The sequence below is a fragment of the Salvelinus namaycush genome, chromosome 8, assembly GCF_016432855.1.
Source record: "Salvelinus namaycush isolate Seneca chromosome 8, SaNama_1.0, whole genome shotgun sequence".
NCBI classification, from domain to species: Eukaryota; Metazoa; Chordata; class Actinopteri; order Salmoniformes; family Salmonidae; genus Salvelinus; species Salvelinus namaycush.
Genome location: NC_052314.1, coordinates 51,272,869 through 51,299,242, shown reverse-complemented (window position 1 = coordinate 51,299,242; position 26,374 = coordinate 51,272,869). Strand labels below are relative to the sequence as shown.

Here is a 26,374-nt window from a genome sequence, read left to right as displayed (position 1 = left end):
TCAGCTGCCACAATGGAAAGGGGGTATTGCTTCTTCCTTGGCTACATCACAGTTAACTTGATTTGTATAATATCTCTTCTATTAATCCTACAGTGAAATGAAATTGATGCTTAGTAGCCTAACCGTAACGTCATATGGCCTAAAGCCTTCCCAATCTTAATTTGTTTAATTTATGAGAAATTAAGTTATTAAGTGTGTTGGTGTGTTGATTGGTGGCAGAAGACATTGTACATCTCCACACGGCATCGCATGACTGTCTAAAAGCTACCATATTTTCTAGTCGACCGAGTTAAATGCACGAACACTTGCCATGCCACTGCCATGATATATTGTTATCATGATTTGATAAATCAAGCGTTTATTCTCATACATAACATTAACATACCCGATGGTAAATCAATGGCAGTCTCTCTCGCAGATCCAAGAGACTTGTTGCAACGTCAGAATCGTAACTCTCCTTTTTTTGGGGAAGCCCGTCACATCCTCTGTCCATGTATGGGCATGAAGTTTACACGCAGCGGGGAATCCTCTCACTGGAGCCGATGAATGGGGGGAGGGGTCTATCGACCCGCCGGAGTGTATATAAGGAGAGGCAAGGGAAGCCACTGGTGTGAAACCTACCCACAGCAACAGATAGCCGAAAAGCTACAAAGCGATACAACACGCAGTCATCTGGACAAAAAGGAAATTTCGAAATATTTATTGACACCCTTTTCCTCATACGACCACCAGCACATTTTCGGGGATAATTGACGACCCGTGCATCAGAGGGGAAAGGACACATAATTTGTATTTGCTTTGTTTAGTTTTTTTTTAAATCTACCTACACTTACCTGGATTGACAAACTTGAAATCAATCTCGCAATCATGCTGAATAACATGGATTTGAACTCTAAAGATTCCTTCTACCCTCAGTTTGAGAATTGTAACGGTTCTTCCCTGGGGATGGAAAATAGCGCTCGGAAAGATACCCAGGAGATGTTTTCGGACGCAGAGAGAGGAGCACCTGCCCAGTTTACCCATGGTAAATTCGAAGTAGCCTCTTGCTGCATTGCATAATGTGATAAATCAATATGCATGCATTGATAGTTTGAATAACATAGTTTGTGGTTGCACATTGTGATTTATTAAAAACATCGCATGGATTTAATGTGTCCCATTTGCAGCGGTGCATGTTACGCATGTATTCTTATTGATTACATAACGACTTTAATTTATGTGCATTTATCAGTCTAAAATCAACATTTGTAATGACAAACTTTCCCTCTTTCTTTTTCAGAGGGAGCACCTGTAACCCTGAAAACCGAGGCCTCCAACTCAGATTTCGCCTTTAATCCCTGCGAGGCGCCCAAAGGCAGCTACTCCTCCTCCCTCGCCTACTCAGGCAGCTTCTATGTGGAGGCGACTCAGGGGGGGCCGTGCAGCACAGAGACATTGCTCAACATGATCACAGAAATTGTCGGTATTTCTACGTTACCAATCTCCGAAGTTCAACTGAGCACCATGGACAGCAGCAGCTTCGGCGACGCCGGCGTCCAGAGGCAATCCTCCACCTGCAGCGCCACCCCGCCCCTGTACTCTCCGGGGCAGACATGTCCCAGCTACCCCGACGGTCAATCCGGCGGCCAAGCTCAAGATTCAGCCTCTCCCCAGGTGAGCTTCGGCTCCCCAGCTCAAGTCCGAAACCAGAACAGCACCACCGAGCCACAGTCAGAAGCTGCGTCTTTTCCAGTAGTGGTCAAGAATGAGTTCGAGAGCAGCTGTTACGAATGGGGCACGTTCCATAAATCGGACTCCTATTTGGAAACGGGCTTCCAATCATCAGAAACGTTCCCGATGTCCACTGACTTCCCGTCTGACCAACAAGTGGATGTAAAGGAACTTTTGGACTCATTTTCCCCCATGTGTCCTAACCCAGAGATGGAGTTCAAAGTTGAAGGCGGAATCAAGCAGGAGCAGTGCTATTCTGACACCTGCTCTCAGAGTTTCTGCAGTTCTCTTTACTCCAACTTCCCAGTGCCAGTCATGGACCTCTCAACCAACAACCTCCTCAAGCCAGCTATGTTTCCCAACATTGAACTTCCGCCATTATCTAATCAGTGCGATTCGTCTTGCCAGCTTACCTCACCAGCTTTACCCAGTACTATAGACTCAATTCTTTACTCCTCCTTATTGCCAGACTCCTTTGCCCAAAGTTACACGCCGCGCGCGCAAAAGGCACCGCGTGTCAGGAAAAGCCCCGCGGCCTCCACCGGGCCTGCCAAAGAGAAACCCTTCACCTGCCCCATGGAGAACTGCGACCGGCGCTTCTCCCGCTCGGATGAACTCAACAGGCACATCCGCATCCACACCGGACACAAACCCTTTCAGTGCCGCATCTGTCTGCGCAGTTTCAGCCGTAGCGACCACCTCACCACCCACACCCGGACTCACACGGGAGAGAAGCCGTTCTCCTGCGACGTATGCGGCAAAAGGTTCGCCCGGAGCGACGAGAGGAAAAGGCACGGTCGCGTGCACCTGAAACAGAAAGAGAAGATGGAGCTGAAGCCACAAGTGATCAGCGCGTGGCAATTTACTCTTCCGGAGGGAATTTGAAGAGGCACCACTACGCACACGAGTAGCTCTGTCCACACAACATTACAATCTTTCCGTCGAAGATAAAAAGCTTGACAGTTCATTGCTGATTACAGGTCGACGTATCAACGTTTGCGGTGTGACATATAGGTCGAGGGAAATTGGTTTGACTGTGAAAGTCTCTATAGGGAGTCTTAGAATAAGGATGTTTTGCGAGTTTGATTTGCATAATGCTATATCGGAAAGTGAATTGTGAAAAGGGTCTGCTCTTTCGACCCTCGTTTACTTGCTGCTGCTGACTCTATGCAACACATGCATAACTTGATTGTAAAACCTTCCCGAGTTGACAGCTCAACAGACACTTGTTGTATTTCTCTGTTACAATCAACCAATTTGGTCATGCCAAACCAAACACCAAGGCATCATAACAAATGCCTGCAGCAGTTCAGCACCCTTTCGTCTGGACAGCTCCAACTTCAAACCTCGACGAAGAAATATACCAATAAGAAAACGAACTGCATCGAAATTGCTGGGCTGTATTGCACTTATATCTAATTTGAGATATCCTCTATCCACTAGAAAGTCTTATATTTTATGCTTTCGAGGCTGTTTTATTCCACTAACACTGCAACCAGTCAGATAGTGGTTCTTCAAATGCATGTTTATGTTCATGTGGTATTATTGAATATAGCCAACAAATAACTTAGTCCTCCACTTGCCGAATGGAAGTGCAGGAGACTTCGTTTTATGACATGAATGTAACACATTATTCTTGGCTTTAGTCACGAAGCAGTCCATTTGTGCCAAGGTTTTGAGAATTTATTTTGCTTTGCTATCAGTATTCTATTGATTGGTCTTTGTGTTGTATTTAAACAAAATGGTTGAATTATTAAATCGTGAAAGTTATACCATAAATGGAAAATAAATATATTTGTATGACTGTACTTTGTATTTTTATAGCTGTGTATATACATATTTCAAAAGACCACTGTTTAACCTTGAATTGTTAAAGTGGAAAATGCTTTTTTAAAACATACTCACAATGTTTTACGTGTACCTTTGGAGGGCTGGTAGCAAAATAGTGTTTTAGAGAGATTGTCATTTGATATAAATATATTTCTAAGACAAGTAAAAGATGACCTAACTGTTCGTATAATAGTGACTCGAAATATCATTTGATTACACTGCTAATCAGTTCGTGATGAGGACTATAGTGTTAAACTAGTAAGTCATTATACATGGCTCTGGTACAGTACGATGTACTGTATTGTACTGTCAAGCCAGAATTGACTAGCAGCACAACACTAAAACATTGCTGTTGAGTAATCAGGTAGCACACATTGCTGCGAGTTTATGTACTTTTCAGATGAGATGATTTAAGACTTGACAAGGCATTACTGATGAGGAAGCTATTCACTTTAGCAAAAAAACAATGGTTATGGCTTGGCGAGAATGTCACCAATCAGTCAGGGTACTGTAAAAAAGTGTTTTAACTCGCCTTAAGTTATATTAACTGCTTGGGTATATAATGAATTTTGTATATATACACAGTTTATACGAAAATACTTTCGATAAATTGAATATTGATGTTGTTATTTTTATGACAAATGTTTATGAATAAAATGTTTGGTTTTCTGGAAACAGTGCAAGAGTCATTTGTCCATGCATAGAAATTCCTCAGTCCTTCCTCGCCTATGCTGACAACTTCCTTTATGTAAGTAACACAGTATCTTCCACCAAAGCAGTCATGTGGATGACTATTGCGGCTATTCCTAAAAATACACATTCTAACGGGACAACCCAGCACCAGCAGATAGTGGAATCCTAACATTAGACATCACAGTTCTATGTAATGTTGATTCACAAGGCTTTGAGCTCCCAACACATTAAAGTGAACACCCTATTACTCAGTGTTGTGATTCTGGTCCCTCTGACATGAAGTAGGTCACGGGTTTATAGCTACCAAATGTGGAGATGAGACATTCACATTAGCTGAGGGAGGACACCATTATACTTGGTATTTATTTGGTATAACCTCGGGTGCAGATGTTTCAGTCTAAACAGACCTTCATCAGAAAGAGACCTTAACCATACTTTCTCTTTCCTTGGAGGTCTATGGCCTGCTGTATGTTGTTCATCTCAAAGGGCCCCATAGAGATACTGTATGTCTCTATGGTTAGCCTCTCCCCCGTCTAACCTGTCATTCATTCCCACAATGCTGATAGATAAGAGATCAATGATTGTTTGTTTCTCTCTCTCTTTCTCTCTGTTTGTCTCTTTGTGACCCAGTAGCATTGCAATCTTCCCTTTTGACCTCCTCCTTTTCATGCTGGCTGTGTCGAGAGAATGTTACCTACTGACAGTTGTTGCTCTGACTCGCTCATCATTCATATCCTTCATGTCACTTATCAAAAGGAATATGCACAAAGGAAATAACATTTCCAATAACACATCCTGCTAATTCAATGGTACTGTGAATGTTTGTGTGGTGCTGGTCTTTACCAGTATACAGTATGTCTACTAAATGCAAATGAGCCCATTTGAATCAGTGTCAGAAGTAAAAAAAAAAAAAAAAAAAGGGAAGATATATTTCAATTTCTAACATTATTTCTATGCAAATGACAGATTGCACTCTTATCTGGCTATTGTGCTCTTGAGCTTGTGATCAGGGATCTCATTGGTCACTTATGAGTTATATTAGACTTGATAAGGTTGCCTGAACAGAAACAAGCATTCTCCATGTATTATTATAGCCCATTATTGTGCTACACTTGAGGTTTTAATAACCAATATCTTTGAATACAATACTTATACTGTGTCACAGTCACATCATATAGTGTTAAGCGTTGTGTCCTGAAAGTTCAATTCCCAACACTTGCATGTGAAAAGGCCTACAGTAACATCTCCAAAAATTAAATTCCCTCAAAGGGAAAATCAAGTTATTTTATTCTATTCTATGCATGGTCTTTCTGGCTGTTTGTCAACATTAGAGCAGAGTAGAGCAGGATCTTCCCTGACTGTGGTCAAGGCAACTCAGCCCGTTGTGTCCTCCACGGAAGAGGAGTAGTGATTACCAAGAGAGGAGACAGAGAGAGTTATATCGGGATAACACTGGAGAGACAGTCGAGATCTTCAGCACACTTTCTTCTGCAGGCAACTCGCTTGGACTCTCTCCGGGCAATCTGTCGTTGGTAGTGTATAGGCATGCAAACAGGCAGGCAGGCAAGCAAGCAAAAAGGCAGACAGACAGGCAATTTAGAACACCCTGTGTGCCTGTGACGTGGCTGCCTGGCAGAACATTGCCCCTTGCCCACACCAGTGCGTAAGAGCCTGCGTTCTCCCCCTGTCTCTCTGACAACTCCCCGCACAGTACCAGGCAGCGTGAAACATGTGACCCTTACCACATGGAGCTCAATGTATATCCCCAACTCCTGTCCATCATCCCTTATGGATGGCAACAGTTCTCTTCAATCCATCCTCACCACTTCCAAAAGCACAGTGGACGGGGGGGATATTCAGTGGTATAGCACATTGTTTAAGTAGCCAACATGTCCAGTGGAGGGTGGTTGAAATCTGAATTGCATAGCTGTGCAGTTACAGTGATTCATTATCCAGACACTTGAAGTCTGAAGAGTTGTTGAACTGTGCCACTGATGGAATTCCGCACGGAGCAGCTTAAACTGGTATTCTTTTTCGCATTCAGATCTAGAAAATGACTCCGGTGAACCCCATGACTGCAGCCTCAACCATCTCAGCTGTAATTACTAAACCCCCTAAACAGCCTGTCACGAGTTGCTCTCAGACACATGTTAATGTTGTTTCAAATCATGTATTTCACGGAGATGAGAGTCCAGTCCACAATGCATCAACTCCACTTTCGGAGTTGACATTTATGGAGCTGGAGCCACACGGTGGTTGTTAATAATTATATGAAGGCCATTAAGTAGTCCTGTCGGAAAGCTGGCGACCCCCGCGGAGACCTGTGTTTTCACAGGGGTAGGCCCTGCACGACGGCGATGACAACTCATTGTGTCAATCAGACCCCAGCCGTCAGCTCCGTAATGCATAGGGTTGACATGAAGATCAAACGACAACTACAGGAGAAAGGGAGAGTCATTAAAGTAGAATTACTAGAACGTAAATCCCCATTCAAGTCAATGTTCTGTGATGGGTAATGAGTTTTAGTAATTCAATTCATATGTCGAGACTATCCCCTACAATTTCTGTGTGATTGATGCTTTCCAAGGGGCAAGTGAGATAAAAAACGTAGCCCGGTTGTCTATTGTCTTTTCCATTGAATCGCATTTCAACAGGAAATGAAGTCAACCTGAACCATATTTGTGTTTTGGCTGAGGATTAGATGAAAAACCCTGACGCGGGGAATGAAACCTAGTAAAGGATTAGATATTGTACTGAATTCAGGGGTTGCCTCGACCGGGACTCGAACCCGTGTCCAGCGACTCTCAAGCCAACACCTTATCCGTTATGCCAGTTATGCCTTGTTGTTGAGGTTGCTAGGTGTTGGGTTAAGTTCACTACATTACCCCTTCCTTTGGGAGAGCGTGTCCTCATGCTTCTCTATGCCAAGTCACTCTCGTGTACACACCTCTCCCATGGCTGCCATCCCACTTCTGACACCAATGTAGCGAATTAGGGTTAGGGCTATCATCCCTTTTTGTGGCCTTGTGTACTAGGTCTATTGGCATCTCAAAAAATTCCATGTACATTTGGTTTGTTGCATACCATCTTGATCTCACAAGCACACTTCTGTTCTTGGCATTTATCCAACATCTGCAAACATTATGACTTAGGATGCAATAACCTAGAAGGGTTACGGTTAGTGTATGGTTTAGGTACAGACAGCTCCATAATAAAAAAAAACATTCACTACTAAAATGCCTATAAGCGATAAAAAAGTTGCACTCCATCCACTGCGCAAGCTGTCCACTACATTCGGGCTGAAATGGGGTAAGGAACGCCTATTTAAGTAGCTACTGCCCGAGACCTCTCAAGAGCACAAAACAACCCCCTTGTCTATGCTTGAACTGCAAACATTTCTGTGTCTACAGCAATAATCCAATAATCACTCTTCTGAAACGTAATATGAATGCATTTGGTTATATTACGTATCAGGGTCCGATTTAACAGTTCAAGTCTACAGCGTTCAGGCCACCTCAAGTATCCATTAATAATCACAGTCATCCTTCTTCAGACGCACGTCTATATCGTGTATGACCACACCGGCCGCCACGTCTCGATTGATCTGTTACAAGGTAATCACTGCGTAATTTGATTCGCACCTAGAGAACGTGTAGAAGCAGGCGCGCCATGGTCCTTGGGGTGGGCTCGGTAATCAAGCTGCATAATCACACCGCGGTAATAGCAATCAAGCTTAGCGGATTAATGCTGCGGCTCAGATCATTTCCCGGTCCGGTGGTCCCCATATCTGATCCTGAAGAAGGGTGTAGGTGTTCTGGAGAGCGCCAGGTGATTAAGACTAGAAACTGTTGAAAACGGCAAAGGAGCTCGTTATGCAAACATGTTCTCCAAGTGTCTAATTCTTTCCCATTGTTCCGGAGGCGCCAAATTTCTTCATTAATATGACTGATCAGGCGAGGCACTATAGCAGATAGATGGGAGGGAAAACTCACTGTACTCGTGTCTCTTATCTCTTCCCTGACAAATTGCGTGTCAAACCAAAGGGTCAATGAGTGTCGGTTTGCTGTTCTATTCCCGCGCGCAACATCTCCTTGGTAACTCAGTCAAAGGTGTTACACGGGTGCACAGCACAGAAAGGTGAACATTTCTTGGCGCGAGGTAAATTACTTCAATGCAATTCAATCACCGCTGGACAATTCACCACCGTCCTTGATGCAACCGTTAAAAGCAAAGGCCCTCATAATAACCCTGGATTGTTAGTATACTGTGCATCTGCCATGACAGGCATTCTTGGAGAAAAATATTTATTGAAGGTCCTTGCAGGCAGTGTCTGCTCTACTTTTACCATTGATGAGTCACAAATGGCATGTGCAGCTTCATATTGTATACTGTTCATCAGGGATGTGCAACTTTGATGGGGGTGGGGGTCACAGAAAATCGGAACTCACCCGCAGTTGCTTGCGGTTCTGCATGCAAAACATATTAGTGGCCTCCCTCTTGACAGCTGAGAGCATATTTTTTAAGTTTTAGAGTTCATTTCGTAAATATTCTACACATTTTGCCATGGGGTGTAGTGAAAATGTTTCAATTTTAAAGCATGTTTACTGCAATTCTACACTTTTTGCCATGGGACTGAGAGAATATTTAGCAATTTTATAACATGCAATTCTACAAATGTTGTAATGGGTTGGAGAGGAAAATGAGCTGTTTTACAGCTAATTTCATGCAATTCTACACATTTTGCCATAAGGTGGAGTGAGATGTTTGCAGTTTTTAATATGATATCGAAGTTAGACTGACTAACAAAATCAATGGGGGCCCCCAGCCGGTAATTCCACCATGATAACAAGTTTTGATAGTTTAGCGGCCAGCTAACTTGGCAATCTAAAAAATGTTAGCTGACATGGGCTAATTGACTGATTATCAGTGACTGACATAATAAGAGAAAAACTGCTGATGCACGACCGGATGTCGCAATTGCATTCATCTATTCTAACGCGCAACAGTAAATTGAGACCCCAACTGAGTTTTTTTGTGGAAATTGAACCCAGGACCTTCAAAAGGGGAGCCCATCCCTGCCCTATATAGTGAATTACCTTTGACCAGAGCCCCATGTGGTTGTTTTGTGTTTAAAATGGGCAAATAAATAAATTAAACAAATCAAATAAATAAAGGGAATAGGGTGGCATTTTGGACACATCATGTTAACACAGGGCGATAATGCAGTTTCCTGGTATCTCTGGTAGGATTCATTTATTGAGAATTTATCAATTCACAGCTCTAATGGAAATGTGAATGAATTACCAGGAAATGACCAATGTACTCTACCAATGTACAGTACCATCATCTACTGTACCAATGCAAATATATATCTTAGGTGTACTTTACTGCACTAGTTGTCACTCTGGATGCAGTACCATCATGTACTGTACCAATGTAAATTATATCTTAGGTGTACTCTACTGCAGTAGTTGTCGCTCTGGATAAGAGTGTCTGCTAAATTACTAAATGTAAGTTTACTCACTGTATATACCTGTGGCTTCTTGCAAGATGTCAAACTGATAGATTTGGAGGAATATCTAAATAAATTCAATTACAGTTGATATTCATTGGATAATAAATGCTTACTGTTGTACTTATAGCCCTGAGTCATCGACATGTCATTACGTAGTTTTTTTACGAAGATCTTTGATTCCAAACCCAATGAGACTAGAAACAAAGAAATGACAAGGAAAACCCCAAAGCGAGAACCCAAGACAGGAGCACTCTGTCACGACAACAACCTCCCCACCCCCTCTCTCAGTGTTGCCTTAGCCTACATTGGGATTTTATCAGCCCCCCTGGCCATAACAATGCCCCTGACAGTGGCCCCGCCTGTATCGGACAGCATCCGGCAGATCCAAGATGGATGACAGGATGCAATGGGTTAACCATTAACCCGGTCCAGCCGGTGGCACTGGCAGCACAGCAACAGGCTCAGTGACTCTCAGCGGCTCAACTTCCTCTAGTCTAGTGTGATGGATCAGTCTGTGATGGCCGTCATTGTGTATAGCTTCTACAGGACACCTCTCCTGTTTTCCCCGGATTGGGTAGGCTGTAGTGCGCTGGGGCCCCTGTGATGACTGGTTCCTGCCACGCCCAGTGATGGATGGATCGGCTTCACCACTCTGCTGATTCAGCGATGCACTCCTAGTGTCTGCAGAGTAGTGTGTGTGTGTAGTTCACACCTTGCAATAGTGTTGTATCAGAATGTCGGAGTTGGACTTCAACCATGTCATAGTTATGCGACTACATTTAAACACCCTTTATTGGCCAGAGACCCAATTCCCCCCCCCTTCCAACTGGCTCTCAAAGCATACAGCTTCACGGCAGCCTGTTTCAAGTTCTCCAATTTAATAAACATCTACAAATAGTCATGCAGTATGAACACAATCACACAAAATCCTCTCCTAAAAGAAAGCCTCACTTGTGTCCAGGTCGGGCAGATCAGTGTGAACAGTGAGCGATGACTTTAGAGGGTGACATTTGAGGAGCATTAATGAGGCATGTCTTGTGACAGCTGTGTCACTACGAGCCGTCTGTTTGCTGTCTTACTGTACTGTCGCTATTCAGACGAACACTGGGGAAGGAGATGTACTGTGGCCAAGCGATGGCACCAGTGCACCGCTCTCCTCTAACGATGGCTCACCCACCGAGCGTCACTGCAAATGGCAGAGGCCTGGAGAATACTCGGTGTGTGTGTGTGTGTGTGTGTGTGTGTGGGCATTTGTGCTTGCATTTGTGTGTGTGTGTGTGTGTGTGCGTGCATGTGCATGTGTGTTAATGATACCCCCTCTGTCACGGGCAAGATGGAATCAGAGAGCCTGAAAGAGACAGAGAGAGAGAGCAGAAGGGAGGGAGAGAGAGAGAGAGAGAGAAGCCTGAGCCATAAAGAATAGCAGTATAAAATGAGTGGGCTGAACGGAACGCGGGCTCTGCTAGTACACTGAACCTTCAGCTTGAGCAGGGTGAGGATTTGCATTCGCTTACCAGGCTCCACGCAGCTCTCTGTTTCCTGCATCTGAATTAACCATCAAATCAAGCATCGCACATCTGAGCCGCGTGAAATGTATGCAAAATGTACCTACTACAGTAGTAACAGCATCGATCATCTAGCAGGGGATATGGTGTGCATGTCAAATACTGTGTTGCTATAGCAGTGAATTATAACCATTAGCTGGGGAACTAACCATGTAAACCTAGTAATTCTCCTTAGTGGTTTGACAGTATAACAATAATAAATGCCATTTAGCAGACACTTTTATCCAAAGCGACTTACAGTCATGCGTGCATACATTTTTCTATGTACTGTGTATTCGGAAAGTATTCAGACCCATGGACTTTTTCCACATTGTGTTACGCTACAGCCTTATTCTAAAATGGGTTAAATAAAAAATGTTCCTCATCAATCTACACACAAACCCCCATAATGACAAAGTGAAAAACAGGTTTTTAGAAAGTTGTGCAAATTTGTAAAAAAACAAAACAGAAATACCTTTTTACATAAGTATTCAGACCCTTTGCTATGAGTCTCGAAATTGAGCTCAGGTGCATCCTGTTTCCATTGATCATCAGATCAGATGTTTCTACAACTTGATTGGAGTCCACCTGTGGTAAATTCAATTGATTGGACATGATTTGGAAAGGCACACACCTGTCTATATAAGGTCCTACAGTTGACAGTGCATGTCAGAGCAAAAACCAAGCCATGAGTTCAAAGAAATTGTCCTTAGAGTTCCGAGACAGGATTGTGTCAAAGCACAGATCTGGGGAAGGGTACTGTCACGCCCTGACCTGAGAGAGCCGTTTTATTTCTCTATTTAGTTAGGTCAGGGTGTGGTGTGGGGTGGGCATTCTATGTTTTGTATTTCTTTGCGTTTGGCCGAGTGTTGTTCCCAATCAGAGGCAGCTGTCTATCGTTGTCTCTGATTGGGAATCATACTTAGGTAGCCTGTTTTCCCACCTATGTTGTGGGATCTTGTTTTTTGTTAGCTCTGTGAAGCCTGCAGAACGTGAAGTTCGTTATTCTTTTGTTGTTTTGTTTGGTGTTCTGAGTAAATAAAGAAGCATGAACACATACCACGCTGCACCTTGGTCCACTTCTTCAGACGAGCGTTACAGGTACCAAAAAAATGATGTAGCATTGAAGGTCCCCAAGAACACAGTGGCCTTCGTCATTCTTAAATGGAAGAAGTTTGGAACCACCAATACTCTTCCTAGAGCTGGCCGCCCGGCCAAACTGAGCAATCGGCAGAGAAGGGCCTTGGTCAGGAAGGTGACCAAGAACCCAATGGACACTCTGACAGAGCTCCAGCATTCCTCTGTGGAGATGGGAGAAACTTCCAGAAGGACAACCATCTCTGCAGAACTCCACCAATCAGGCCTTTATGGGACAGTGACCAGACGGAAGCCACTCCTCAGTAAAAGGCATATGACAGCCCGCTTGGAGTTTGCCAAAAGGCACCTAAAGTATTATCAGACCATGAGAAACAAGATTCTCTGGTCTGATGAAACCAAGATTAAACTCTTGAGCCTGAATGGCAAGCGTCACGTCTGGAGGAAACCTGGCACCATCCCTAAGGTGAAGCATGGTGGTCGCAGCATCATGCTGTGGAGATGTTTTTCAGCAGCAGGGACTAGGAGACTAGTTAGGATCGAGGGAAAGATGAACGGAGTAAAGTACAGAGAGATCCTTGATCAAAGAGCGCTCAGGACCTCAGACTGGGCAAAGGTACATCTTCCAATAGGACAACGACCCTAAGCACACAGCCAAGACAACGCAAGTGTGGCTTTGGGACAAGTCTCTGAATGTTCTTGAGTGGCCCAGCCAGAGCCCGGACTTGAACCTGATTATAAATCTCTGGAGAGACCTGAAAATAGCTGTGCAGCGACGCTCCACATCCAACCTGACAGAGCTTGAGAGGATCTGCAGAAAACAATGGGAGAAACTCCCCAAATACAGGTGTGCCAAACTTGTAGCGTCATACCCAAGAAGACTCAAGGCTGTAATCGCTGCCAAAGGTGTTTCAACAAAGTACTGAGTAAAGGGTCTGAATACTTATATAAATGTGATATTTTTATTTTTAATACATTTGCAAAAATGTCTAAAAAACAGTTTTTGCTTTGTCATTATGGGTTATTGTGTGTAGATCGATAAGGTGGGGAAAACTATTTAATCCATTTTAGAATAAGGCTTTAACGTAACAAAATGTGGAAAAAGTCAAAGGGTCTGAATGCTTTCTGAATGCACTGTATGGGTGGTCCTGGGAATTGAACCCACTATGCTGGTGTTCTCTACCAACTGAGCCACAAAGGACCAAATGATCCATTCTTAGATGATGTTAAATTTCATGTTTATCTGAATTATTGTCAACTAATTGCTCAGAGGCAAACATGCCAAATGATATTGGTTTCGTCTCGGCATTATATTCCCTACGTAGTGCACTACTTTTGATCAGAACCCTATGAGTCCTGGTCAAAAGTAGTGCATGATATAGGGAACATTTTGTATAATCTCATACTCAGTTTGATAGGAGCTGATGGGACCCAATCAGTCGTTGAGTTAAAGCGACAGAAAAGTCATTAAAGTTGACCGTGCTCAGGGCACACAAAGGTAGGCTACCCAGTATGACGTCACCTGTCTGTCATATCGACACACCACACATTATAATCCGTCCAGTCGAAACACCACATTGCAGCCCCAGGCAATAGTGTAACGTCACACGTGGCTTCCTCCTCAGCTAGCTTCACACAAACACACCTCCATATGGAAACACTGTGGCTGTGTACCAAATGCACCATATAGGGAATTGTGGGCCATTTGGGAAGCATCCTCAGCCAGCATCACACGCACACACACTCACACAGACCTCCATAGGAGAACACTATCAGACTGTTGTGGAGTAGTAGTAGTTGGCTAGAGAATCCCCTGTTCTGTTCCTCCAAGCCTGGCTTGTACCTGCTGTTTTACCTCCCTCCGGGTTAACAGTATAGCTAACAGTATATAAGTCACAACCCCCTCACTCCTCTCCTCCCCTCAATGACGCATAATAGCCCTGCTCCTCCCTCCCCGCACCCCCAGTGCCGTGGCCTTTGGGCGGGTGATGGATTGTCACCCTCACCTGGGGGAGGAAGGGGAGAGTGACGTCTCTCTCTGTTCTGAGTGTATGGACGCCATGCTGGGGCCACACAGGGGCCCCTCAAAGGCCTCAGTTGACCCAGAGCCCAGGCCTTGTCAGTATCACTGACGGAAACTGTCACTGGATGTGAGCCCCTTGGAGCGTTTTGAGCCCCTAAAGAGACGTTTAGCTGTTCTTTTCTTTGTTCTTTTTAAATGGGGTTTCATATGAATGACTCAGAGCATCGCTGGCCATTTGAAAATCAAAACACTTTCTCTTGTTATAGCCGCTAATTCCCTTGTCTTGGGCTGCTCTAATAGCACTCCCATGGATCATGTGACAATGCAAATTAATGTTCGGTGTTTGGTAATTACATTTGTGGCTAAGGTGATTATGAGTTCAACTCAGGTGAAAATGGGAAACGGTATAAAAGGGACAATTAAACAACTTCTAAATTCTAAAGAGGAGAATGTGTTTTTTAAATGTGTGTTAAAAAAGTAATGTTTCTGTTGAATAACAGACTGTGAATTATCCTTGAAGAGCCACAAGGCTGTTTGAAGAGTATACATTATCCTTCCCCCCTAGTTTAAATAATACATGGCATTGGTACAATATAACTTTACTATACAATCTAGTTCACAGTGTTCGAGCGGAGGCCAAGGATGTATTTAATTCACAAACCTAGAAAGGCCAACATAATGACATGTCGATGATTCACTGCTATAAGTACAACTGTAAGCAAGTTTATTAAGATTAATTGGTTATGTGATTCGTTATTCAAGTAACTCAACAAGGGCTATTATTTTCCATTGCCATCCAGTCATTTCTCTTTAAAAAAATGTTCCTTCCCTATAAAGTTACGCACATGCAAAGAGGAGAAAAATATAGTTCCAAACTCATGGAACTGAAGTTTTTCGAAAGAGAACACATATTACAACTGGAAAGGATCGAGGTCGACGCAAATGCAAAACAACACAAAGAATAGCATCAGTCATCTCAACTGTCAATCAACTCTCAGCTGGCATAGGGTCCACTTCCTGTTAACAAGCTATCTGGATGATCTGTGTACAATCAGATGAGTCGATACTCAGTATCCCCCTGTGTGTGTATTTGTGTATTTGTGCCCTCTGACAGTCCATCCGATTGATCCATGCGTACCCCCATTAACCAGTAACCGAACAGCCATTGCGTGCCAAGGGGAGACAGACAACGAGAGGATTCCATTCCTCCACAGTACATCCATCCAGGTCTAGGCACCCTCTATTGTTATGGATCCAAAATGATGGCTGGTGGCAGGATGCTGGGTTTAACCATTAACCAGGTACAGGACACTGGGGCAGGGGAGACAGTTTCCTGGGCTGCTCTAGGGGGTAACAGATCACACGGTCCCCAGGACAAGGTGGTTAACCGTTAACCGTGTCACCGCCGGGGCCTTCCTCTCGTCCCGTCGACAGATAGAGAGGGATCCCTGATCCATTCACCCCTCTTTCATTTATCACAGAGGACAGTTGCGTCCCCCTGCACGTGAATGATAAGGATAAACGGCAAGATTGATATGACAGCTGACGAATGTGCCGTTTCCTGTTACTCGACATGGCTGAAGAATTTATGGACTCGACGTTCTCACTCTATAAAGAGTGTGATGGAAATGTTTAGACACTTAGACACACACACACACACACACACACACACACACACACACACACACACACACACACACACACACACACACACACACACACACACACACACACACACACACACACATCAAAGCGACAGAGCTTGTCATGTTACGATTGTTAAGCAGTTGTCACATTTATGTACGTTACCATATATGTTACCAAACAGTTTTGAAGAGTGCCACAATATACATCTTCTAGACATGGCTTTGAGTGGATGTGTTATTGTCAAAGCTATCAACATTTGTATTTTATGATGAGCTCCACATAGCGAAAGCACACATACTCCTATGACTGACCCCCACTTTCACTCTGCAAAGCCTGTGTCCACAAGACAACCACTTTATTAAGCCTACAATACAGCTTGTGTTCTGATGTCCCTTCTGACTGTACACTTGAATTAGGTTGGGAATTCCTAGTAAAACCTAATATGTGCATTACGGCTCCATCCCTCCAGTATAGTTTAAAAGGGGTTCCCAGCTGTAGCCTCGGTCACTTTCCGCCAACCCCCATTATAAAGTCCGCAACTAGACCTCCATGGGGGCTTTAACCGCTCTATCCGGCTCCATAATGGCCGCCGCTTGTGAGGCCAGATAGACTGAAGAGCTTTCATGTCGCCTGAACAGCAACACTCCTCTCATTACCGGCTATAGTAGCCCTACATCAAACCTGCTCATTATTTTCAACAAGGGAGGAAACGCAAAGTACACAGAGATGACGAGCGGGGGCTACAAAGTGACTAAAGTTCAAATAATATCTGAACTTTGTGGTTATGCTATGCACGCTATATCGACAGGCCACCCAGCCTGCTATAGGCAGAGAGCAAAGACTGTCAGTGGAGATGAAAGTAGTTATTATTAACACAGAAAACACTGGTGCAGAGTCTGTGGTCTAGTTGTAGCATATACACTGTACATGCTTTCCCACTGGAGACAGGGGTTCAATCCCGTGTCTGCCACTTCCTGCTGTGTCTCTTCTCTTTATCTGTATCCCCTCTGCTTCTGTATCGTTTTTGGGATTTGTGTAATTACACCATTGTTCAAATAGTGTCACGTGAGATATACTGTGTGAAGAAGACATGGTCTCCAACATGGTTTCAAATCAAATCAAATCAAATTTTGATTTGTCACATACACATGGTTAGTGATAAGTAAGAACCCTCCATGAACCTTACTGGAGGAGAACAGGATTTTTTTTTGCTGTTGTTGATACCACCGTCCGTATCTGAATGACCACCTATTTATAGTTTCCAAGTGTTTGACACCATTTGCATAAAAGCCTCTATATATAGCCCAAGTTCTAGGTAATGTGACAGTGATTTGATGAGGTCCCTCAGGCAGGGGTTAAACTAACACACAATGGCTGTTAGCTGTATTAATATGCAAATGAATGCAACTCGCCAGCCTGTTGTCATACCTACCCCACTGAAAGCCGGCCCAAAATAAGTTCCACTGGAAAAAAACAAGAGCCATACTTGATAAGACATACTCTGTTACCATGGCAACATCGACAGTATGGCTCAAGCAGAAAATGCAGAGGTCTGTATAATCGTTGTCATTGTGTACATGGATTTCGCTATCAGACCCATGTATCATTCTCGTACATGGGGTAGAAGAAATCTGGTTTCAACCGGTCGTAATTAGGGAGCTTTCAATATTGGCAGAAAAAACAAACAAATTATTCTTCATACAGAAGGACTCATCCATGGTCCTTTACACACTCAACTGTACAACTGATGAACAATGCATTTTGGCACAAAGGTTGTGATACAATGGAGAGTGTCTCTGTACAATAATTATAACACTTGCGTTGTGGAGAGAACAACGCGTGAGTAAGTAATTTTTGTGCGGACAAACTCTCCATTGTGTCTCAAATATCTGTTGTATCACAACCACTGTCTAGTGCGTTGCACGCCGTTCACAACCCGAGTGTGTACAGGGGCCTATGTTGTCGACAAGATGTTTCCTTTTATTGTAAGTCGTAGTAGAGATATACGTACCTTCGTGCAAACTGATTTATGTGTTGCACCTTCTGTATACGTCACGGTACTGTGTGCAACCACACTGTAACATTGATCTGTTAGACTACTACACCATAGAGATAATTGACAATCTAAATGTATATTGATATCTAGAATCTACAGGGATTCTATATGTAATTGCATGGACTGTATCTCGTTGGAGATTCTCTACACACCATGGTCCATATGGTATCATCATGTCTGATCTACATTGGTATGCATAGAATGTTCCTATCGTTATGAAGCCCTTCACCTGCAATTTATCACATTTAATCCACTTATTGTGTTTAATTGGTACTCGACGTAATAAATGAGTACAGACCAGTGATCCCTTTGACTTTTTGTCATTTTGTTGTTTTGTCCTCAGTTTTCTCATTGCCTAAGTGACATGATAACAAACGCAAACTCGTTTGACTTTCTGATGAACGTGTCAAACTTTGAAAAGTTTGGCTCGCTTTCTCGGTGAGACCTGTTTTGATTTGTTAGGTCCTATATACCTGTGAAAATGTTGTCACTCTATTGAAGTCAACTACCTCTCTCAACAAGTCCCTGACCACTATTTTCACATCATTTTTTTTCGTACTTTGATCTCTCTCTCTCTCTCTGTGTGTGTGTGTGTGTGTGTGTGTCCGTTACTTCCTATACCCATGTCAGTGTACAACAACCATTGTTTCACCCTCATCAATACCATATTATTCAGTTCACCTCCAGCACTCATCAATCTGGAGAAACTCTGCTTGGACACACATAGGGCTCTGGTGAAAAGTAGTGCTCTGAATAGGGTGCCATTTGGGACTAACCCTCTGTATATCATAACCTGTCCATTGTCCAATATTTCCTATTCACTTAAGAGTGAGCAGCAGTACCCAATCATTTTGAAAATGGAGCTGTTCTTAGTTTAACCTGATTTATGAGGTACCGCATCATGATTAGTTCTTACAGTAGTATGGGTTGACACTGTTATTATTTGTACACTACTGCTGCCCTCTGCTGTCGAGAAACAGCACCTGCAGGTTCTGTATAGTATTCTACCATCTTAAAAGACAATTCCACCCAAAAACGATCTTTTGGTATTTGTTTCATTAGTCCATTGTTGACATAGTCCCAAAACATTATATTCAACTGATAAATGTGGCACAATATGACGCATAACACATCATATGGGGATAATTTCTGTATTTTGAAAGTTACATATGTTAAAAACGTTTTGCATCAGTTGAATATAATATTTTGGGACAATGTCAACATTGGACTAATGAAAAAAATCCCAAACGATCGTTTTTGAGTGGAGTTTTACTTTAAGATAATATCCAGTGGTGTAAAGTACTTAAATAAAAATAAAGTACTACTTAAGTAGTTTTTTTTGGGTATCTCTACTTTACTTACTATTTATATTTTTGACTACTTTTACTTCACTACATTCCTTAATGTACTTTTTACTCAATACATTTTCCCTGACACACAAAGGTACTAGTTACATTTTGGATGCTTAGCAGGACAGGAAAATGGTCCTATTCATGCACTTATCAAGAGAACATCCCTGGTCATCCCTACTGCCTCTGATCTTTCGGACTCACTAAACACATATGCTTCATTTGTAAATGATGTCTGAGTGTTGGAATGTGCCTATGGCTATCCGTAGATAATCACCATCTGGTTTGCTTAATACAAGGAATTGGAAATGATTTATGATACTTAAGTGTATTTTAGCAATTGCATTGACATTTTATGCTTAAGTACATTTTCTTTACACAAGTCTATTGACTTCATGTTGGAATTGACACAGTCACACAGCCCAATATGATCAAAAAGAGATTATTCGCTGAGATAATCACTGCATTGGGGAGCAATAGTAGTATGTTGAATACTAGTTCCGTCTCAGATGATACCTTTTCCTATTCCTCATGGGCCGTGGACCAAAAGTAGTACACTATGTAGGGAATAGGGTGCCATTTGGGGCGCCTAGCCACTGTCTCTGAAATGTTCTGTGCCTGTTTCCGGATCTGCGTGTATCTTATTATCTGTACTATCTGTACTGTACTGTATTGTCTGTAACGTGTACTGGCATCATTCAACGTCCTCAGTCATTCAAGGTCTTTTGAATTACATGCATTTCCTTGCCGAGGTACAAAGAAAAGGCTAGACAAGAAAGGTTGTCTCCAAATCTCATTCTTGACATTTTTCCTCCCTCCATTCTATTATTTTCTTATTCCTCCGTCCTCACGGCCAACCAGCATTACAATACACTCTTGGGAAGAGAAAAAAAACGACTTCAGTGTGTTGAAATGTCAAGCATGTGTTATGGCATATATTATTTATTATTATGGTTGCTATGCAAACCGATACTAATAATATCTACACCAGCTGAGGCTGTTTGCGCAATGATGAAGGCAGACCAAAGCACAGCATGTCTCAATCAGCCAATCAAGAGACAATAAAGGTTCACAGCCCTACTATTACCCAGCAGCCAATGGGGCCGTCGCTTCTAATAAGAAAACTGAATGAAAGGAACGGATGGGAGAAGTGGCTGATCTAAATCTGTCACAGTACTTTGTTAACATCATTGTCTTGGAACTTTGGTACAGCGTCATCTTAATTTAATCCAAGCAATTAAGGTTAAATTCGAACACTGACAAAGACGTGTTGCATTGAACAACAAAAGAGCTGATTGGCTGACACTGCCATTCCAAAATGGCTGCGGTGGCTTCTCTTGCTAGCATGAGGACAAAAAGGGCAATATTTCTGGAAAAGCTCAGTATTTCAATCTTCTCGGTGTATCAGTTTGGATAAAAGTACAATTTGGAGTACAGTGTCATATCCCATCCCCGCATTGATTTCGCGCCGGCTCCACAGTGTCTTAATCTAACCGTGATGGCGTTCCCGACCCCAGTGCAGCTCAGTGTAAACAAGCGTAACGGTAGTGTCGGAATCTTCTGGCTAACTGCCACTTGAACACCACCAGGATTCTCCCCTTTGGCTGCATCCCAAATGGCACCCTATTCCATACATAATGCATAGGACATCCTTGAGAACTATAGTGGTTGATTTGTATTGGGACATACAATATACCATTAATATCCCCTAAAGGTAATTTATGTATTTGAGTGTACATGATAATATTACCCAGCAGCCAATGCACAGTGTGGCAAAACGTTTTGCAACGGAAAACGAAAACAAGGGTTTCTTATTGGACAAGTTCAGATAGTCCCTCCCCGTTTCACCACATTTGCGTCCATTTCATTCCTGAGTACGACCCATCTCTGAAGCGCTCCAGACAGTCAACCTCATACTCATCATCTCCAGCACCAAACCAGTGTCTACATGTGTGTTTCTATCTGTTAAAGAAAAAAAGCTTCTCTTTGACATCACAAGGTAAGATTAAATGTAAAAAAGTGATTTTCAAACCCTGCAACCAGTTTCTAGCCCAAGGAAGGGTATTTCTTGCTCCCAAAGTCACCACAAACCTCAGTATTTGAGAATCCGTTTTTGAAATGTTAACTTTTGAAGATGTCATCAGGTAGAACTATTTAACTTCAGATTTTTTCCCTACAAAACATAGAAACACGTTACACTGGTATTGTGCTGGAAATAATGAAAATGAGGTTGAAAAGTGGTGGCGTTTCCCTTCGATGTGGTGAACGATGGAGTGCAGTCTTCTCACTTGGCCACAAGATGGTGCTTTAGCAGTATCAGTATCATACATGTATCATACATGCGTTGTATTGCACACTGTGTCCTGTTTGCACCCGTATTGGGAACAATAAGCACCAGGGTTGCATTCACTAGGCACCACGTTGAATAAAACAGACAAACAGGGACTGAGTAATGCTTGTTTACGTTTTCCTGGCGTACACTAATGAATGCCACCCAGCATTAGGGCTTTCTTTCGATATCTAAAGGAAAATGATTGTAATGATGAGAAATGACAAGGGTAGCAGAGGATTAATCCTTGAGAATTTCTTGATAGACAATTGGATTGGGCTAGTAAATATTTTTTTTTTTTTACAAGATGGAGTAGGTTAAATTTAAATAAACTTCTCCATTGCCCTTTTCTTTTAAAGATTAGCAATTTGCTAATGGTCCACTTGCACAAAGTGACAGACAGGCAGATACACACCATGCACAACAAACGCGCCCTAGTCCCCCCCCCCCCCATCGAAAAGTTAGAAAAATTAAAAATTCTCCAACACCTGAAACTGCTTTTTCCTGCAATCTAGAGCCATCATCATTATGCTTCATTTTATGTAAAAAATGTATCTTAATTTTTGAATGCATTTCTAAGCATAACACTTGAGCTGTCTGTAAATCAAATTGTATTGGTCACATACGTGTTTAGTAGATGTTATTGCGGGTGTAGCGAAATGCTTGTGTTTCTAGCTCTGACAGTGCATTAATATCTAACAATTTCACAACATATACCCAATACACACAAATCTAAGAAAATGAATGGAATTAAGAATATATAAATATATGGATGAGCAATGTCAGAGGTGCATAGACTAAGATATAATATAGTATATACATGAGATGAGTAACGCAAAATATGTAAATGTTATTAAAGTGGCCAGGGATTAAGTTGTGTATATACAGTTGAAGTCAGAAGTTTACATCCACTTAGCCAAATACATTTAAACTCAGTTTTTCACAATTCCTGATATTTAATCCTAATAAAAATTCCCTGTCTTAGGTCAGCTAGGATCACCACTTTATTTTAAGAATGTGAAATGCAAGAATAATAGTAGTGATTTATTTCAGCTTTTATTTCTTTCATCACATTCCCAGTGGGTCAGAAGTTTACATACACTCAATTAGTATTTGGTAGCATTGCCTTTAAATTGTTTAACTTGGGTCAAACGTATCGGGTAGCCTTCCACAAGCTTCCCACAATAAGTGGAGGTGTTGTTTCCTACCTTCACCACCTGGGGGCAGCCCGTCAGGAAGTCCAGGACCCAGTTGCACAGGGCGGGGTTCAGACCCAGTGCCTCAAGCTTAATGATGAGCTTGGAGGGTTCTATGGTGTTGGATGCTGAGCTATAGTCAATGAACAGCATTCTTACATAGGTATTCCTCTTGTCCAGATGGGTTAGGGCAGTGTGATTGCGTCGTCTGTGGACCTATTGGGGCGGTAAGCAAATTGAAGTGGGTCTAAGGTGACAGGTAAGGTAGAGGTGATATGATCCTTGACTAGTCTCTCAAAGCACTTCATGGTGACAGAAGTTGTTTAGTTCAGGTACCTTTGCTTTCCTGGGCACAGGAACAATGGTGGCCATCTTGAAGCTGACTGGTGATTATTTAGTTAAAGAAACTAAATATGCTGCTCTGCATCTCTGCTAAAATCTGGGAAAAAGATTAGAAAGGAATGTGAGTCTTATTCAGTACATTTGGTAATTGCTTGCTTTTCTAAAGTCTACCAACCTTGCCAGCAGGCATGCCAGCTTAGTTAGACAAACTAGCTACTCTAACTTGACTAATAGGTCACAATTGTAAATGAGAACTTGTTCTCAACTGGCTACCTGGTTAAATAAAGGTGAAAAATAATAATAATAGCCTGAAATGGCTTCTTGTAGCTAGTTGGGAGATAGGTCCCCAATCTGGGCTAGCTAAAGCCAACTTCATAAAATTGCTAGGTGGTTAGTAGCATTACAGAGACACAACTAAACATTTCACACACAAAAAATACCAGGACGTCCTGTTACCAGGACACCTGAGGGGGCACATGGCCCTGTGTCCCCTATGAGCATGACTCCTCCACAGACAGACAGAGGCACACACCTCACGTCCATAGTCAATGACTCCTAGTCCTCTTGCATTAGCTGCTGATTTTTATAGTGCATTAATTAGCCTGTGACTTCGTGGCTGTTGCCTACCCGTTTATACAGGCGCTTTTAAAAAAGAGAGAATCTCATTGATACATTTATTACTGATTGGTTTGTTGATCAAATCACATTTGATTGGTTGAAATAAAGTGAGGAGCCCATTATAGATGACATGATAGGTGATCATTATCACTAGTACATGCAGTTGCAGTGACTAGGCCTACTTTGACATGCTTTAAAAAATGTTCTAAAAAAAAGTTTGTAGGATTTTTCTCTGTATGCATTCATCTCAAATCCTAGTTCTCCAGGGAATTATCGTGTTTTTCTGTCCTGTGTTCACAGGTATGAAAGCTCCTTGGGAATCACACAGGTAGAGGGATGTCTTTCATCTTCTAGATTTCGGTGGGCAGAAATCTTTATTCGAGCTTGAACAGACTTATTTTCTCTCCTTCGCTCTCCCAGTGCGCCCTCTCGTTCTATTGCAAGCCTACTGTATTTCTGCTGCAGAGTGGGGCGTGTGACGTCAACGAATGCTGGAGCGGCTCTTTCGCTCGAGCGAGAAATGGGGAGAAAATTGCAAGGTGAGAAGCGCTTTTTACCCTACATAATGTTTTGGAGGGATGGCCGTGCTAAGTGTTTGTGTGTATGTATCAGTTGACACCACGTTCGAGAGAATGGCTGAAAATAACGCAAAATTAGAGCTAGCAGGCAGCACACAAGTGATGGTCTGTGCACTGTCGAAAATGGTAGGCAAGAAAATCAGGGCATGCTGCTAGTGCTACGCTACTACCCGCGCCGGACACACTCCGCCTTCTGCACGTTGTCGTCCGCATCGACACGACTGCATTGATATTTGTCAATGTTATGCTATGTAATGAAACGTGATGTTTTTCTTTGGTTATTTAAATTGATGAATGATAGGCTACAGTCAAGCTGCATGTTCCTGCTGCGGCATGCTACCTATGCCACTTGTCTTTGGGTCTTCGCACTCAAACGAAGACTAACGTCCAGTCAGTGCGATTGTTGAAATCAATATGTATAGCCGTTCATTGCACGTGCGTGATTGTCACTTAATCAATCAGTTGTCAATCGAATGTTCGGAATCCATAATGTCACCGGCCTAATTCGCTTCTCATAGGCTACGTGACGGTTAATGAAAATTTGGCCCATGCCCATCATAACATGATACAATCTATTCGGGTGGAATCATTATTCAGCGGATAACGTGTAACGTAGCCTATTTTTGCACGTAAGGCATTTTTGAAAGTTTTTAAGTCAAGAAACACTTATCATTCCAGTATATCCATTTTTTTTTCAAGAGAAATTACATTTATTTGGGCATAATGTCCAAACGTCAAAGCAAAATGTTTAGGGCCTATCTGATAATACATCATATCACTTACTTTAAATATGTATTTATATTTTAAAAGATCCCACTACTCCGCTATGAGCCTCATAGTAATTCCAGCTGTCCCACTAAATACACTTGAGCTCAAGGCGACGGTCTCGAAGGAAATTATGACTTGGCATTATGCACGGCTTCTGCTTGGCCATTTAGAAAACTTCCCAGATCTGCCCCTACAGCTCTTGAAGCCACAGCAGCACTTTGCCTAAAGTGACAGACAGGCTACTTGAGTGTGGGGAAATTGTGCTTGTGTGTGACCAGTGGGAAATACTGATTTACAGTTTCGTGTGAGTGGCTGACCACTGTGGGAAATACTGACTTGCTGTTGCTGTGTCCATGCTGCTCTGTTGGGCATCAGATGTGACTCAAGTCATTCAAGCTTTAATTAGTTATTGTGTTACTTTTCCTGTTGAAAAGGGATATCCCAAGTATAAATACAGTACTTACACACACTAAAGCATAGCCGCAGGAAGTACGGGTGCTAGACCACCCCCTGAAATGTAAAAAAAAGGATAATAACCAAATACATATTCAGGGAGTGCAGCAGCGCTCTCAGCACCCCTACTTCCCTCGGCTATGCTTTAGTGTGTGTACTTTACAGTATTTATTAGATATCGTTTTTTTAAATTAATTTTTTACAAAAGTAGTGCGTGCACTGGGGCTTCACTAGACCTGTATTAGCAGACCGACATTACTTTAAGACCTAAACACAAGATGAAATTGCATGCATGGACACACAAATACACAAGCGCACACTTGCATGCACAGACCCCACCCACTGCTAACTTTATTTTCAGAGGAAACACTGCACACACACTTTTTTTAGTCATTTGAGATACATTTGCATGTACGTTGCGCGTGAAGAAAGGTTTCATTTCCTCTCATTTTAAAGGTAAAGAAAGTCAGCACACCAGTCTTTCTGCCTGTAGTAGAATAAGCGGATCATTCAGGCTTACTATCACAGGTGATTTCACTTCCCTGTCAATTACCACTGCAATTAAGTTAGCCAATATGAGGATAATGTAGGTCACAATCACAAAACAGGTTTCAGTAACATATTTACA

The 26,374-nt window shown here is 42.5% G+C and overlaps 2 protein-coding genes across 2 annotated transcripts; both read left to right on the top strand.

Moving 5' to 3' along the window:
• The first annotated feature begins 879 nt into the window (after positions 1-879).
• LOC120052178 (early growth response protein 4-like) lies at positions 880-1,937 on the top strand. The gene is made up of 3 exons (XM_038999012.1): positions 880-1,024; positions 1,280-1,709; positions 1,919-1,937. Exons 1-3 carry the CDS (start codon positions 880-882, stop codon positions 1,935-1,937), a joined length of 594 nt encoding a protein of 197 aa, XP_038854940.1.
• Positions 1,938-2,058: 121 nt separating this feature from the next.
• LOC120051959 (early growth response protein 3-like) lies at positions 2,059-3,455 on the top strand. Its single transcript, XM_038998838.1, has one exon. It carries the CDS (start codon positions 2,062-2,064, stop codon positions 2,593-2,595), a length of 534 nt encoding a protein of 177 aa, XP_038854766.1. The 5' UTR covers positions 2,059-2,061; the 3' UTR covers positions 2,596-3,455.
• Positions 3,456-26,374: the final 22,919 nt, after the last annotated feature.